General features: G+C 48.0%; 1 protein-coding gene across 1 annotated transcript in view; it reads right to left on the bottom strand.

Moving 5' to 3' along the window:
- Positions 1 to 18,094, bottom strand: part of LOC128731068 (protein groucho) — a 173,132-nt gene that overhangs the window by 50,778 nt on the left and 104,260 nt on the right. The window contains exon 5 of the mRNA XM_053824164.1: positions 13,813 to 13,876. Within this exon, the coding sequence (XP_053680139.1) occupies positions 13,813 to 13,876 (64 nt within the window). The remainder of the gene's footprint in view (positions 1 to 13,812; positions 13,877 to 18,094) is intronic.

The following is an 18,094-nucleotide window of genomic DNA, read 5'->3' as shown; positions in this document are numbered from 1 at the left end:
ACTGCCACTGCACTCGCGCTGATGGAGTTCGTACGTTATGCTGCTCTAACCTCTAACCCACGCGCGCAACGATTGTCAGGGCGTAGGCTTCGCCATGCGTTTGATAGGGAACCGATTGGGACTGCGTGGCGTAGGGAGACAGAGCTCCATTGCGTCATTCCGCTCAGTGGACCGAACGCGAAGAGCCTCCCTTTTTGCATCGACATGGGGAACCGTTCTCGAGACGCATTTCGCGCGCACGGCTGGGGTACGTTGATGAAATCGTACCAATGATAGCGCCCCGATCGAATATACAACGGCACCGTGGCGGGAGGACGAACACGCACACATACACACACGCGCACGCGAGAAACGCGAACGCGCACCGGGTATGGGAAACCGGAACCACACCACCAAGATGCATATCATGGAACATTGGAACCATGAAGCCGTGGTCGGTACATTACGCACTGGAATGCGCGCGGATGCGATTTTCCACGTGCGCCTCACAACGCGTCTGGCTCCCGGTGGCCTCACAACGCCCACAACTGGGCTGCGATGATGACGGGGCGAAAAGGACGCCTGGGCACGCTAGCGATGATCAGCGAGCTTTGCGAACATCGCATCGGTTTCCATCAGCGAGCGAACGCACACGGTAGTTTATGTAGCAACCGGCGGGCGTAGACGAACACATGCACATGGCGAGTGGTGGTGCAATCGAATCCGAGAGTTTGTGGAACCGGAAAAGAAAACAACATGCAGGGAGATGCTTTTGCAGAAGCGAAAAGAAAAAAAAACCAGAACGATGACACCAAACGGAGGATTTAACATCTACAGTCGGATGGAGAGCAGAATGAAAATTCCAATCAACCCGATATGGTGGAGGTATCTATTTTTTTAAGCTTCACTGCGCGGTGCAATCTGACAAACAGGTTAGTAAAACAATCTATATGCAGTGCTGGTCCTGCCGAGGTCTGTTGTAGGTATACGCGAATCATAGGACGGCGATGCAGAGGGTTGCATTTTGATTATTTATTACGTGAGCATGATTAGTTCTCGTTTGGTGGGTTTTCATTTTGTTTGTTCGAATAGGAAAGCTCGATGTGCCTAATCATGTCAGAAGGACGTTCGGTCGACCTTATGGTAGGTGCCATTTTATTTATCTTTAATCTATTTTCAAACAAAATGGTGCAGTGCTTGTAGATGGTACATTTCGGATTATCTCCAGAGGGAGTTATCGAGCAACAGTTTATGAAGCATGTTGATGTTTTTGACCATCTTTTGACGAGTTCATCAGCGTCGTTTTTCACTGGTGCGTTTTCTTTGCTATACGACGGCAGAAAACCCCCTTCACGGTTTACACATTTTGCAGCATCATGAAGAACGAGTAGATTTTCTTGTGAATCTGAAACAACACAAGCAATCGTAGTCCTTTTAGTGATCGCTGATATCGGCTGGTCGGCTCCTCGCGCATGTTTACCGCCACGAACAGGTTCATGTTGATGACGGCAAACCGACCGCAAGTCAACTGCGTCGGTTGTTGAGCGCTTTTCAACACGAACCGAAACATTGCCTGCTCGGGGCAGCCCATCTCCGACCACGCGATATCGTACAGCTTAATCGCGAACAGATCGCTTTTCAGCTCGCTCAGCGTACCGAGAGTGCACAGGACCAGCATCTGCATGATGGCGATGGGCAACACGAAGTAGCCCGGTAACCAGAAGCTCTGAAACGCCAAAAGACGACATCAGGCGCGTTAGCCAAAGTTCACGAGGTGTCAGAAATCACTTCCGATCGAACACACTCACCTTATGCAATTCGTTCAGCGTGAGCGCTGCCTGCAGAGCGTTGCACACAAACTCACAAAACGATTGCAGATTGTAAAAGTCCTCCATGTGCGCAATGTAGCTGTGGAAAACGATACGACCAGCGTTAAGCGCAGGATGGGAAATCAGCACGCTAAACGCGAACACTCACGTGGTGGATTGCTGCTGAAACTGAATGATCTTCACGAGCCGATCGCGCACTGTCACGGAATCGTCTCGACAATGCTCACCCCGGCGAAGGATTTCGTCCAGTTGGTTCAACCGTTCGATCAACAGTTCGTACTGCAAGCAGATGTTAAAGACGAGCGCGAAGTAGATGTTTTGCGACGGTATCAGCGCTAACGGTCCCATGACGGTGAACATCACCTGCATGGCTAGCGTGTAGCAGAACCCATCGTCCGTCGCCGGGTCAATGTATGGAATGGTAATGCCAAGCAAGAGCACCCGTTCGCCGAGAAACAGATAGAACAAAATTGGCATCATCGCTACTATCACTATGCCGCCCAGAAAGCAAACCGTGAACACCACCATGCCCCGGTAGAGAAGATCGGTGTAACGCGTCAGGATGGCGCATTCAGCCGGCAGTGATCGATCCACGCTCAGGTACATCGATTCCGCGAGCTGAATAGAGCGGTAACAACCGTCCGGATTACGCATGGCCACCGTCAACCGCGTCACGCCGATGACGACGTAGAATGCGGTCAACACGATAAGTACGATACGGCTCATGTCCCCCTTCGACTGTACGACACTAAACACCGACAGGATGGTGAAGGAAAATGGTAGCAAACAAGTGATGACGATGCGTATGGAGAACCGATGCTCTCCGAGGTACATGTAGCACCCGAAGAAGGCCAGGATGCGGTTTTGCCAAGCCACCATCGCTCGGAAAAGGTCCAGTGAGTCGAGATTTCCTTCCGGGTTTCGGGCCATGGTTTTGCGGGAATGTGCACCGGTTTCGGCTTGCGCTGGTCAAACACTGGCGGATGTGTTCGCCCATCGAAGGATGGCCACGGCTGCACGGGAATAATTAAAATGCACCTAATTTGCTTGCCCTGCAATCGCGCAAGTCAAACGGAATCTTCAATCATCGTCTGTGATTGGGGCGTGTTCGAAAGAGGGTGAGAAACCTTCTACGCCTTTCAATAATTCAATAGACGAATATTATTCCATTCACGATACAGCACATCATGGTTCGAGTTCATGGGTCCGAAACAGCATGAGAAAACCCAGAGCACGTATCACGTTGATCGTGAATTGTTTATTGGACGGGATTTAATTGTTTAATTTACACGATTTGACTTGAGAATGCCGCAATCAATCGTATTTTCAAACTAAATAGCTCGTTAAATTATAGATCAGATAAGGCAGATCAATAGCATACCAAAAAAGGGATCAAACTAAATAAAAAGGTGCTTCTAATAAGTGCTTGAGCATTGAATACAAAAACGTGCTTATTATAGACTCGTAACAATAAAACGACCTCGAAACCACGAAACATCCCACTAGGGCAACCGTTTAAGCATCACACTTTTTGTTTATCACGCCACCACTGCCATGGTTGGACAATCTTCCAGCTCAATCCCCGGTCGAGGAGTTTCAATTGGAGGTTTACAACTTTGCCAATAAAAATATAATTACTCACTCGCCCGGTCCAGCCACCGGACCGAAGCGCATGAGCAAAAAAAAAAGAGCTGCAAACACCCAAAGCACCAAATTTACTTCCTCGATAAACTTTGCACCGGCGAACGAAGTAGCGGAAGCGGGCCTTCTCTACCACGAGACCCACCGCCAGCGCATATTCCGAGACTCACCCCCCGGGGACGACATGCAACGGACGGCACAACTCCTTCCGAAGCGCAAACCATCGAGTGCAATAGATAATATCACCCACCACCACCAGCTCCGTGGCGTTTACAGCCCAGCTCGGGTGTCGTCACGTTTTCAGGACCGCCGGTACGACGGTGCCTTAATGGACCAATTTGCAGTTCCGGCACGAAAGGGGTTCGCCGCATGAGGAAACACCCACCCTACGAAGGGTATGCCGCGAGCAGTGAATATTTCCTCCAGCTCTAGCGTCCGGATCCTGGAAGCTTCGGAAAAGCGATGGCGTTCGTAAAGAGCACTCGGTGAAACGCGGCAGCGAGTGGATTTCGGGAAAGCATTATCTCGAGCGGATGCGACTAACAAACGGGCACCGGCTCTTTCTCCTTGCCAACGCTTTCCCTTCAGGTCGCTAACGTCGCGGGCGATAATATTAACATCTTTATAGCGGCTGTTAATTTTTCGCCAACACGCACGCCGAGAAAGAAGGAGGGCTTTTTTATGGCATAATCCGCCACCACCAGGACCTCGGTGTGACTGAAGTCACAGAGAAAACTCTACCCAGCATCGCTATTACCGGCATCCTCTGCCTTACATCCGCAGCTCTTGGTTGTGCTTTCCGCGCGAAACAAAAAAGCTCTCTTTGGCGAACTTGACGCTCCCTCTTTCTGGGTTGTCCTCCTTCTTAGAGTGAAGTACGGAGGAACAAAATAAGCATATAATGCCCACCATACGGATCTCGGTCGCAAATAATCGCACTCCGTACGGCATGGTGCAGTTGGCTGACAAAAAGGCCAACGAAAATGCGATCGCTCAGTGCTGAACCAGTGAACGACCAGGCGCCTCCATTGGCCGCGTATTTTTTTCTGAAACATTCGCACACACGAGATGATGAGCATTTTATGGCCGTTGCAGAAACGACGTTATAATGGCTCATGAGCACAAGCACCATAGCAGGCAGCTTTGAGAGGCAAAATAATTAACAACAAGCTTTTTGCTGCAGTGAATACATTACTTCGTTACTTTGCGCTCGAATCGTGCAGCGAATTTGACGAGCTCTACGCAAGAAATGAAAGTTTATCATGAGAAATTTTACAAAACCATTTCCTTTAAATAATTGTATTCAATTACAACCACTTACAGTTGCCTAGAAATCGAACCGGCTAGGAAACCCATTGCAAATGAAACGTTTCATCGACAGAACGAAAACAGCACACTCTAAATAAATAGAGCCGCGAAATGGCGCACTTCCTGTGTCGTCCGAGGTTTCTCTGGAAACGGCAATGGTGGTGTGAAAATCTCGTAAAATAATAATAGCCTTGCCGGTGCCTTTTCTTCTCTCGCCGCCCTTCTTCCTCACCGCTAGACACGCGCAAGAACTCCTCTCCCTCGCCCTCAAGTGAGTGGAAAATGTCTCCATCAGGGTCCTCCGGCCACGTTGACTTTCTTCATCATTTACGCGCGTTGCTACCTCGCCTGAAACGGGGCGGGAGGTCAAAATGTTCACCATCATTTTCACCACTTACTGCCACTTCCGGGTGGGGGATTCGGAATGATTCCGTGGCGGGTTGGTGGCTGGTGAGATTTCCCAGCCCTGTGGAACGGAATATTAAAGAGCCGTCGGAGGAGCCCACCCGAGTGGAGCATAGGTCAGGGCGATCGTGTTATGGGTACGGGAGTTGCGACGACGCAAGATGCCAACGGAACACAGAGGACAGTGTGTAATGGGCGGGTGTTATGGTGAAATTTGCATAAAGAATAAAATTATTGCAGCACCCAAGCTTGGCATGGGTGGTCGCTTCGTTGCTCTCCGCGGCAGGGGCCATTTTGTGGGGCCAAAGTTTTATGTTTCTCCCTCGGTCCGGCGGTTCCAGAAAACGAGGAGCAAACTTTTGTGGGCGCGTCTTTTGCGTCATCGTGCGCTAGGATGAAATTTCTACGTCACGTTTCCAGCGAAGGGTGCTCGGGAAGAGCACGATTTTCATAATGCGAAAAAGTCATAAAAGTATTGAAATGTCTGCAAGAAAATTTCCAACATGATCGTGAAACGGTACATGCAAATTGGTTTCACTTAATCATCAATCTGATAAAAGCATATACCAAGCGATGTAAAAAAGTAATAATATTTAAGCTGCGTCAATTTCACAATGAACGTACAACTATTTCTGTTTGTCATAGGAACTCGGGTTCAATACAATTGATTAAAAACCATTTTAATGCGAATAAAAGCATGATCTGCTAGTCCTACTATGAATCATGGTGCAACGCGAAATAAAATTATACAACGTGCATTAACGTAAATATTTCTAAATACACTTCTCTTGACGATCTAAACCCATACGGGAAAAACAAACTCACCGCAAAAGGATAAAAATGTTGTTTGGCTACGTTACCCATAGTTGGAATTAATTCTTGCCATTTCCTTACAACGTAAACACAAGTAAACGAAGGAAGCACATAAAAAAGCATCTAAGCATACACACTTGGCATACTCGCTCACACCATCGCCTGTCGCCTGAAACCGTGGAATCGTGTAAAATATGCATAACCTCATTCGTGCCATCCGAATCCAACGTTTACACTCCGATCCCCCAGAGCGAACCGGGAACCTACGGCAAAACGGGGGAAGTGGTCCACACATTTCCACAAACCGTACAACCCCCCGCACAGAGCGAACGGACGGAAAAGTGGTCAGAAAAATATATGAATTCTGTATGAATCCACAACTTATCTCCATTTGCATATATCATCATGCCGCAGCGCGCCATCCAGCCACTTCGCCAGCTTTCCCGGAAGCTCCCACGGGACATTCTTCCACGGATCCACGCCGGCGGGTCAAGCGACGATGTAAAGGCGAGCGTATTTGCACGGGATGCAATTTTCAGCCAAAACCTTCTTCAACTGCCTCGCTCGCGCTTGCCTTGTTATGCTACTTTTTCGCCTTTCTTTTCCTAACGCTCCATGATTTATTACACGAGTTCACCCAAGTGACGCTTTCACAGTAGACGACACACACACACACAAAAGTGGAAAGGGAATGCAATATTAATGGTAAACTTTTGCTTCAAAGTAAATCAACGTTAAGAATTCATGACGGTCAACCCACCTCCTCGTCACCTGGCAAAAGGGCAAACGATTAGGCGGCAATACGCTTCACATCAACCCACGCGCGCATGGGAGAGCACGGGAACGTCGCTTTCCAAAACCCTCTCCCCGGGGGGGGGGGGAGGGGGAAGCAAACAGAGAGCAGCCAACTTCCAGCAGCAACCAACCAACATGATTAGAAGCTAGCAGATCACGTGACGGAGTCGCTTTGACCGGTTTCCCGGAAGTCCTTTAGAAAAGTGGCACGCCATGATGCCACCTAACCCACTTATCACGCGGTAAAGAACCAGGGGGTTCGGGCCGCTGTTCGCTTCCATGAGGTGGCTTTTAACCGATGCCTATCAGCCGGACCGCATGCCTATACGTGGAAGCCGTTCGGTGCCCAGGAATGACTTCCCGGTGTGGCCAGCATAACGATCGCTAGCCGCAGTGAGAAGTGACCGTCCAATCTAGTGCCTAGTGCTGGTGGAAAACTTACACATCTTTTTGAGACTCCATTCGGTGTGGCGTGTCCTTGCCGAGAAAACTAATTTCTCCCTCCTCGCACCAAAAAGGTGTACGGCATGTGGAAGAGAACCGCATCCATTTCGTTGTCCATCCACCCTCCGGAGAGAGAGCGAGAGAGAGAGAGCACATGGCACTCCCAGTTCCCAGTGAAAGGGTTGCACCTCGGGGTGCACTTACGAACATCGGATGTGGTTTTGAACAGGCAGGCAATCCCAAAACAGTAACCTGGCCAACTGCCCCCATCCGTCTGTCTGGCTGTCTGTTTGGCCCACCCTCGGTGTCGACTCCTCCTCTCCCCCGATTGCGTCCTAAAATGCATTAATATACCGGAACACGTTCTCGTTCGTGGGTCCTTCCACCTCTGGCATCGTGTTGTGTCATGCTCCGAAAAAACATGCTCTTCCCTCCGTCGGCATCCGTGGTGGGAAAAACCGGAGCGAAAGGAACCAACAGACAGGCAACAGCAGCATCCCACACGGGGAGGCTAAGCGGTGTTAAGTACGGTAAAAAGTGGTGGCCTTCTCCGGTGCGGTGCCGGTAAACGCCGGTGGTGGTTACTCCGTGTGGTTGCTGTTGCGGCTGCAAGCGGGCGAGGCTGCACTTCGGGTTGCATGCATAATGCGGGGTGCACATATCGATGCAGCCAGCACAGTGTGAAGGGGGAGTTTTGAGCGTGGGGATACAATTTTACTTGCACGTGTTCTGGTGCGGGTTTCCTTCTCGCTCGTGCTGCTCTCGAGGCTTACGCCTTTCGTTTCACTGGCGTACTGTGGTGTGGCGGGATTCGAGAGGCACAAACCCCACTGGTTGGAAAAATGGAACGAATTTTCCACCTCCCACCCGAGCGGCTTTTCGTCCGGAACTAATGGAAGGGAACATCCGGTAAGGATGTACCGTTCGATTAGGTGTGCCGGCTCGCAGGAGGCGCCGATGTATCGAATAAAGTGCACCATACGACCATCGATTGCAGCGGTACGGATGGAGAGCCAACGAGCCGGTACTGTGTGCCATCGTATTCCGTCAGTGGGGGGAGAAGAGAGCGGGGAATGCAACCACCCACGAAGGGGTGAAAAGCCCAGCGGGTGGGTCGAAATGTTCAAACTTACGATGTGTGAAAATGTTGCGGCTGCTCAACCGAGGGATGGGGCGCGATGGCTTCATGTTCCGGGCGGATGGTAAGCGAGACGACGAGATTTGCTCTGGCTTTTGGCTCTAAACCGCCGCGCCGCCCCGTTTTGTTTCCCTTCAAACCCCCAGCCCCGTCGGAGCCCCGTCTTTCCCTCAGGAGAACGAAAAATCCCCGGAAAAATGTTACCCCATTTTCCCGTGCAGGCTCCAACGGAATTGGGACTTTCCTCGTACGACTGGGAAGCTAGAGCTGTTAGGCAAGAGAGAGAGAGAGAGAGAAAGAAAGAGAGAGAGAGAGAGAGGCTCCCCCCGTTCCGACCTCCAGCGTGGTTTAGCTCAACCACCACAAAAAAGAGGGGCGTTCGTTGCACATGATGCTTGATGTCGCCTGCCGGCTGTATTCCGGTGTCAGTTTTAGAATGCGAGATGCAGCTCGGCTGCAACTCGATGGTTTGGCTCTTGTTACCACCACCCACCATCGTACCCGGGGGATGGTGGTGAGGAGCAAACGATGACGACTCCAATAGCACAACCATCATCATCATCATCATCATCATCGTCAGCATGATCAGTAGCACAACCGTCACCTCGCAGTGATCTCGGAGAACCGAACGCCTCGAGTCACATCCGGGGCGAAGGACCTGATGCGCGCCTACATAGACAAGCGCGCTCGCTGAGTGTTGCCCAGGGGGGTTTTTTCGGGACGGGTTGTGCTTTGTTCCGGCACACCCGCAGCCCAACGATGAGCAACACAAAATGTTTACCGGATGTGAGCGATGGATGGAACACAGAAAGAGAGAGAGAGAGAGAGAGAGAGAAAGCGTGGTTTTGAGTGGGAAAGTTCGCGGTTTGCGAGTCATTCACTGAACAGGCAGGCTGGGGGAACATGGGTATGATCGGGTTCTGGGTTCCTTTCTTGTTTTTTTTTTTGCTTTTCCCTCACTCCTGCACCCGGTTTACCGTGTGCATCTGCGTGTATGCGTGTGTGTGTGTGTGTTGGCACACATGGAACGTTGCAATGCACGCTGCAGCAATGTGGAGTGCATTAGAGGGAAAGGATCTGCAAAGTTATGTACTTTCCCCGGGATGCTGCCACCTAAAGGATTGCTACCCATTCAGGCAGGCAGATGGCGTCCATGGTGGCCACAGCAGCGGAGGATGGATGGAAGCGAACCGAGCCGTAATAGAACAGAACAGTTTAACAGTGGCAAGCGCTAGGCAACATGGTTGCGTTACTGCGCACCGCACGAGAATGTGCCACGTTCGTACGATGGCGTGGCGTGTGGTGGGAGCTATTCTATTTTTTTTTTACTGTACCAAAACCCCGCACACACACACACACATCGTTTCTTCGCCTACCGGGAAAAGTAATCTTTGCCCTGGCAGCTTCGCCGGCGACCATTCGAGGCGTTTTGGCGAGAGAATGGTTGCTGCGTGGCAACCAAACCCACATGTGGTACTCGTTTAACGGCAACGTAGAGATGGTTTGGGAGGAGGAGGTGTGTTTGGTGGTAGCACCAACCTGACTCTCTTTCTCTCTACTTCACCAAACCCACAAAGGACCCTCCTTCCTGGGTAGCTCAACCAACCCGCCAGCCTGGCAGCCACGGTGCTATTAGAAGCACATATTTCGTTCACTGGGTCGGGCAATTCCATTCTTTCGTTTTCCAGTGCATACGCGTAACCCCGGGGGCAGAAAGGGAGGAAGGAGCCACGGGAACAAAACCAACCAGCGACACAAAAAGATACAACTGAATTTTTGATCCAGCAGTGCACTTTGTACCGTCACCCCGGAGTGGATAGGATTCTTTTTCAATATTTGAACAAAAAAGGATTCCTAGGGCCAAAGTGCATCCTGCAGCGGTAGCGTCTCGTGTTTGTTGGAGCAGAAAGATTGTCGTGACGTTTGTATTTATATAATTGAAACATACGGAAAAAGATCGAAATGTTTAACAACGATGTAAAACATTAACAAACGTACAAAGTTACAAATGGAAAATATATCGCAACAGCTAAAGTATTGCATCACACCCATCGAACAACGGAAGCATTGGCAAGAGAACTGTTCCACTTCCGGTACGGATCACACCGGCGAGGACATAAATCTAACGTTCGCGCTCATAAGTTTCATAATTTCAACCGCAAAGCCCCGAGCCGGGTCTCCCCTTTTCCCGTTCGCGCCGCGAGTGTCCAATTCACCGAAACCATCAATTTTCCCTTGGCCAACCGACCGAAAAAGCCCCAAAACCGCTGCGACCCCAAACACGTGCCCGAGGTCGTCCCGGGTTTCTGGTCAAAACTTTGCACGCGAACACTTACCAGAACATGACCATAAAGTGTGGCCATGTGTGTCTGGCGCCCGGCGCAAAGAGAGAGAGAGAGAGCGAGAAAGAGAGAACGAGCGAGCGATATGATATGCAGCTAACCGCTTACGGCTGGAACTTTTGCCCTGGCGGCTCACGGCATACGTTTCCGCGTCGGCGCGATCTCCCCCAGGGCCAGTGGGCGATGCAGCGGGACCACTTGAGCTAAGCTCGGTGGTGTATTAAGTGCAACAAATTTATGATTATGATTATGTAGAAAGTTCCCGGTTTGGGTGATGCGGTAAGCGGTGCACCGAACGTCCACCACCATCCGGCGCACGGCTCCTTTTCGCTTACTCCGTATCTGGAACCCTTTCGCGGATCTCCTCTATATAAACTACGCCATCGAAAAGCTGCCGCTTCCAGTGTTCGCGCGTACTAGCCACCATTGCTGCTGACCCGGACCACTGCTGCTATGGCTCGGATGATTTTATACATCCACTTCGGGTCGGGCTGCTGGTTCGTTCATAGTGCATGTTTGATGTATTAAATTGTATTGTTATCGTAATTTATTACTTTGTGAGCCAGTTTTCTCGCTCCATAGTCGCCATGAAATCTTCTCCAAAGGCGCTACTGGACTGGGGATACGGGGACAAGCAGCGTGGTAAGGCAAGCGCTAGAAATCGTTCGCTTTTACAGGAATGGATAAAGCTCTTCCCTTCCGGACATAATCATCAATTTCGTTTTCACACATATGCAAAAAAAACGAAAAGAAAATATTATCTTTCCGGATGGAGAGAGCGCTTTCTTTGGCACCGACAGGCACTGTTCGAATGATAGAAGTAACGTCATGCTTCGGTGCACTAAATCTGGCCACTCGTAGGTTCGTGGTGTGTATAGCCACCAAAAAGCGAGCGGAAATGTGAAGTGTCAGCTCGATTCGTTCATATTTCACGATCAGCGATCGGAACGCTTTCAGACATCACTTACAAAGAAGTGTTACGATTCCACACAACCTTTTTACGCTCCACACCGTAAGGGCTGTAAAAGTATCAATTCTTAGACACTTAACTTGAATGTTTAAATATGATATTCTTTGAATATATATTTAAATTTAATTATTTGACTTCACTCTTAACAAATTTTACATTACTTTTCGTAATCGTTCAATTATTTATCGACTAATACAAACAGAGCTCAAGCTCGCGATGAAAAAGCTCGGTTGGATACCATCGCGTACGGGAAAAGTTCATGGAAAACCATAAAACCCAATCCCGATGCAAGCTGGGAAGCGTATGCTGCTAATCCTCTCAACCGCATGCTTGGACCACCCGAACGCAACCAGGCACGTACGTATGAGCGTGTTTTCTGTTGTGGCGGTGTGCTTGCGGCCAATGTTGGAGCTGGCGTCAAAAACATCCGCTTCACCGAACTGCACAACGGCGCTCTATCCTCCCCCTAAACCTCACCCACACAAAAAGGCGAGTTTCCTGCGGGTGGAGGAAACCCCGGGAGCCATCGTTATAGATGTGCTTCTTAATTGATAATAAATATAAAATAATAAAACGAAATTGCTCGTAGGAGACAGGAATACCAATTACGAACCGAGTAGTGCCAACCGAGAGCGGTTTCGAATGAAATGGAATTATCAGTCGGTCTCATGGTGAGCCTCTCTCTCTCTTTTTGTCTCTCTTTCTCTCATCCGCAGCTGCATGGCCAACTGAAGCGTCGTCGAATCGAACGCGCTATTGCAGCAATACAATCATTCTGCAAGCTTTGTACGCTTAAAACAAAAGCAGCTGCGTTGGAGCTTTGTCTGATAAATGGGCTCACGGAGAAGGGGAGATTTGCAATTTGCAAGATGCGACTCGGAGCTCCTGCGTTGGACTGCAGGATTAGTCGCTCGTCTTGCGTAGCGACCGTCCCGGGAAGATAGCAAGGATTGAGTTCGCTGGAAGCGACGAATCGTATTTCGATTGGCTAGTGTGCCAACAAACGACCACGTCGTCGATGACAACGACGGTATGTACATGCTTGCTGCGTGGCCGGATCTTATCACGAAACCAAATCCCACACTTAACTCTGCGGTACAGTCGCTCGGTCGAGCTGAAAGCGAAAGGAACAGAAGTGAAAAATAATACCCACAGGAGAACGACACGCAGCTGCAGGGAGGAGAACCCGACCACGGTAGGACAGGTTATCCTCTTAGCAACTTCAACATGTCATGAGTGAAGCGACATGTCAGTGTGCCTGCAATTCATTCGGTCCATTCGCATAGTTCCAAGCGTGTCAGCCACGTAAAGCGGAGTGCGTTATGTTGATGGTAAAGGGAGAAAATACGCTCACACAAACACGTACGAAAACTTTTCAATCACTTCGCTCGATGTTGCGGGGAGATCTGTTTGAATGGGTTAAGTGTGCTAAGCGAAAATGAGCTGTGATTGTTTTGTGGCAGGAATCTTGACCACTGATCTTACTCGGGGCGGGGAGCAAAAGCAAACACGTGAACTATCGACTTCCATCAATCGCAAGCATTATCGTTAGCATTTGCAAAGGAGCCTCACTTCAAAGAGTGCTGACGTTTTGATATTGTGGTCATGCTTCTTTAGCACGGCTGCATTGGCGAGCAATCGCTAGAATATTGAATCCCATTAGTATGTGTTGGGGAGATTTTCTTCACCAACCACCAGGCGCCTCCATCGGTTGCGACGCTCGCCTCTAGTACGTATTGTACGGCTTTCGTTAAGCACTTAAGCGCACTAATCTAATAGAGATATTTATTTGAATGAACATTCCATAAACACATGCCATCATTATGGGTCGAGCAATGGTTTTTGATCACGAACACGTGTGACATGATTGCCATTACTCTTGCGTCTGAGGGACAACCCGTGGGAAATCGCATATACCAGTAAACAAGCATCGCACGTTCGCATTCGCAGAAACCAAACAGATCCAACTAAATACGCTCGTAGCGAACAAGAGTATAAAAGCAAACAAAATCGTCCATTTGGAAATGTCACTGAAGTGCGATAGCTAGTTCAGACGAACGTCGGATAAATAACGCACGGGTGTTTTTACGCAGAAAAAATACACATGAGATACAATCCCTTAGGGCAAAAATGTTTTCGTTCACTCACCATAACATAATGTCTCTGCATCTCCGTTTTTTCGCTCGCCAGTTTATCACACTCGAGTTTCAGTCTGTAATAAAAGAATAATAAAAGGAAAGACGGTAAGATTTTTGAGATATTTCCATGATAAGATGATATTATCTGCAATGAACTAGTACGTCAATTTATCAGTCGTTGTCAGTCGTTGATTTTTGAAAGGTATGACAAGATGTTTAATAAAAAATGATAGTCCATAAAACCTTTAATATAGTCTGTAGTGCATCGAACCACATGAAACCACAGCATGGAGTCAAACTGAGAATAACATCGTCACCCCAGCACACGTGTAATCCATTTCAGCGGTGAAGATTATTCTAGCCAGCACGTGCCGGTGAGTAAAAACCTTATCCATCTATAAACTTCGGCTTACACGAGCGGTTCTTTATATCGGCCCTTACGAGAAAACGTATGCCGGTCGTGGCTAGGGGGAAAGACCAAAACATTGAACATGTCGTCTAGGAACAGAATCAAAAGAAAAGCAATAAAATATGAACGCAAAACATACCAGCCAAAACAAAAACTCGGCTTCAATTGACAAACCTAGATACGAACATTTTCTACGGTTCTTTTTTACCTTTAGAAAGCAGTAATGATAGGAATCGACAGCTCACACTTTGGCCCTTGTTTACCTCGAACTGGTATGCTTCGGGTGAGAGACTGCACGTACGTTCGCCTGTTACCGTGCAGGTTTCATCCTTTTATTAATGCATCCACCAGCATTTATACAACGTGCACAGCCACCAAAAGAGTGAACTAGTTCTTGTTCTGCTTTTTGCCATATCGGTACAACCGATATCGTTGGCAAGTGCAAAAAACGAAAATATGACGCCTAGTACATGTAGTTGCAGATATGGATTGTTTGGAGCAAGTCATGCATCTAATGCAGTCATGATAAGCTGAGGCGATCTGATTATTTGCATGAATTAATAAAGTATAAAGTGCATCTAAGAAATATGCAACAACAAGTCCAATCAAAACTTCGATAGAAATTATACAGTAATATTGTTGCCGTACAACAGCTTATCTGATTCCAGTTTAGCTTGCTTGAGTCTTTACAAGCAGCTTAATCTAGCGCGATTGAATGAAAAACATATTTGCAACCTTTAATATCAGCGGAGTATAGAAGTATAGAAGAGAAATGATGCAAAAGAAGATGGCGTTAGCAGCTAACTTCTGATTTTTTCCTTTGTTCCGTGTCTTGTTGCTAGAAACACTGTCGTGCTGCTTTTTACAGCACATTTGCAACTCCCGTTACACCTTTCGGTGAGCAGCTCTTCGTTGGTTGTGGAATTTTTCTCGACAAGCTTCAACACAACGGTTTACACTGGTTCCAAGGATCCCACCAGACTGAAACACCAAGAAAACGATGCTCCAGGTTTAACGATGGGAGGTCACTACGTGACACGTTCCGTTGGGAGGATATGTTTCACCAGTTATGTTCTGTTTTATGGATTCCTTCGCTCTTCTTATATGAGCTCGTTTTGCGCGGTCTGATTACTTCTGCGTCACGAGTATTTTGCACACCAGGCACCAGCAAACCAGAAGATGTACGTCTACGTTCAGAAAGCACCGCTCGTAGAAACAACTGGTTACCGGAGGCAAATAAAGAAAGAACAACCTCGTTTGTACCGTATTTTTTTGTTCTCCTAAACAACCAACCCACACAAACACACACTAAACTAAATCGCTTCCTATCGTTCAGCTGAGGTGGGTGGGATGTAAAATCAAATCAACAACCGGAGCAGGATGAAAGTGATTTTTCCTTGCACCGTCCTCATTTCATACGTCGTCTTGCCGTTCGCAATCCACCCGTCTTTGTGCAAGCAAAACCTTTTTTTATTTCTGCCCTATTGTCTTGAACAAGCGTTGCGTGTTCTTATAATTTATTTACGAGGTTCGTTTTCTTGCGACTCTTATGAAATAATAAAAATGTTCGCATGGTTTCAACATCCAATTGCTCACGTTCAACAAGAAACGAACGCAAGAAGACGAAAGGAAAAATTGTAATGCTTCACAAAAATAGAATCGTTTGATGAAAGTAGTTATACGCTCTTAGCATAACGAACTAAATAAACATCACATAAAAAGCTAAACCTTGAAATTATCACGCTTTGTAAGACTACGTGAAAAATTATGCAAAAAGCGTGCAAACATACATTTCAAACAAATACAAAACAACCAATTAAACAGCTTATAAATTGCTTAAGAAGCATCAGCAACAAAACAAAGGTTACATTTTCCCCCGCCGAAGCCCATTTGCTTGTTTTATAAAACTTCATTGGCACACTTCCCATGCAAGGGGCGCGAAGTTTTGATCCGCTACTGTAATCCCCACCGGATGTCGGCCACTCCTCACGTCGGCCACATCGCAAACACAGCACATCAAACGGGCAGAGAAACCGGAATGAAGCCCTCTCCTGTCGAAAATAAAAAAAATACACAGTCCTGCTTTTTACCTTCTCCTCTACATCCAAAACATTAGGGCATTCCACTAGCAGAACCGGTGCCTGGCTCCCTCTAAAACGTTTGCATTTATTTATGTGTTAGATTGCGTTTTTTTGCGCATTTTCACTTCCGCTTCAAAAGGATACACGGTGTGGAATCGAACCGAAAAAAAAATCTGAAATCTGTGCGCGGCATGTTTGTACCACCCCTGCGCGAACAAAATTTAGCCACACACAGAGCATGGTAAATACGCAAGGGCGCGGGAAAATGGATCGACAATGGATTGCGCCCTTTCCCTTCTGGGAGAAGAAAGATGGATCCGTGGAATAGCAGGGCGATTCGACGATGGTCGGGTCGGCGACGGATCCCGTACGCGAATGAATATTAATCGACCGTACATACACACATATACACGCTTCTTCTCAGTGGCGCTGGGTTCGTTGCGCTGGTAGTCAAAACCGTGGGTCGGTTGGGTGAACCCCGTCAGTGGGGTGGCAAGTGATTTAATTTGTATCCATTAGCGAGCGAACGTGAACGAACGCGGGCATGATTTGTTCGGGGTGGATTTTTCCTCACGTTTTTTTTTTTCGTTCGCTTCACCCTCTCTCTATCACCCAATCCCAAACTCACCCTTCCGGAACGAGTGCAAAACGAAAGAGGGATCGTAAGTGGGATCCTTTCACGGACATTTTTTGGGTTTTTAATAACAGCGATTTTTTTCCTCTCGATTCTTCGTACGGGAGGGGCTTTTTTTGCTCTCTCTCTTTCTCTCTTGCTCCTTACCGTTTATGTAATCTAACCAGCCAATGTTGCAGTAAGGGGTTTTCGGTATTTATTTTCCTCCCTTTATCTAACGCCATCCTGTTCGGCCCTTCAATTGCATCGTTAGGGGTTGGTAGCTGGGGTTTTCCACACAGCCCTCGGGTGTGCAGACCCGAAGATGTGGGAAAACCGGGCGAAGAGTGCTTTCATGATTATTATGCGCTTCGCGTGATTCCTTTTTTTGCTCTTCTGCTCTCGCATACTTTCATTTTTTTCTGTTTTTTATCGTGTTGTTGTTGTTATAATGCTCGATTCTGCATACTAAGCATAAGGTTTTGGTCTCCTTCCTGCTTTAAATATTACGCCCTAAGGATCGGTTTTACGCGGGGAAATCTGTTCATTATTATTGTTCCGAAAGCGGAGCAAAGCAAGAAAAAAAAAGACAACAGAAGCGGTTCTCGGGGGAATTATTCGTTCGCAGGAAGGATGGAGAGGGGGGAACAAAATAAAGAAAGAAATAATCGATTTCCGGTTTACGGTTGGGTGTTTCCGTTTTATGTGTATTACTTCCTCTCCAGTTGCGGTCCCTGTGATGATTGATGCATTTCTCATGATGTTGGCCTCGTTCCTTGCGGAGATGATGGTAATTAGAAGGGGTTTAAAATGACCCCCGCAAGAACAGCAGCAAGGAAGTTGAGGAACATGAAAGCTATTGCTATTTTCCACTTTGGCGATAGACATTTGAAATTCTGACTCGCACGCAAACAATCGACCATTCTCTCAGTACAACGGTGTGCTGCTCACCACAGGGTCGAAGTATTTGACTAAAGGACTTCTGGAAACCGGTGCGACCCCACCCTAAGCCCCTTTGAAACCACTCCTTCGGTGTGGCACCACAATGTTCGCACTCTATTGGATTCCTTGCTACAACCGCACTGCACACGAAGTCATTTAGAACCCGCAGGATCTCGCCCTCCGAGAGCGGAAAAGGATACGCGATTGTAATAACAATAACGTGCAAATGGCAGAAAAGCAACCGCAA

The sequence above is a fragment of the Anopheles nili genome, chromosome 2 (assembly GCF_943737925.1).
Source record: "Anopheles nili chromosome 2, idAnoNiliSN_F5_01, whole genome shotgun sequence".
Lineage (NCBI taxonomy): Eukaryota > Metazoa > Arthropoda > Insecta > Diptera > Culicidae > Anopheles > Anopheles nili.
Note: the sequence above shows the minus strand (reverse complement) of the source record. Positions and strands in the feature narration are given on the sequence as shown.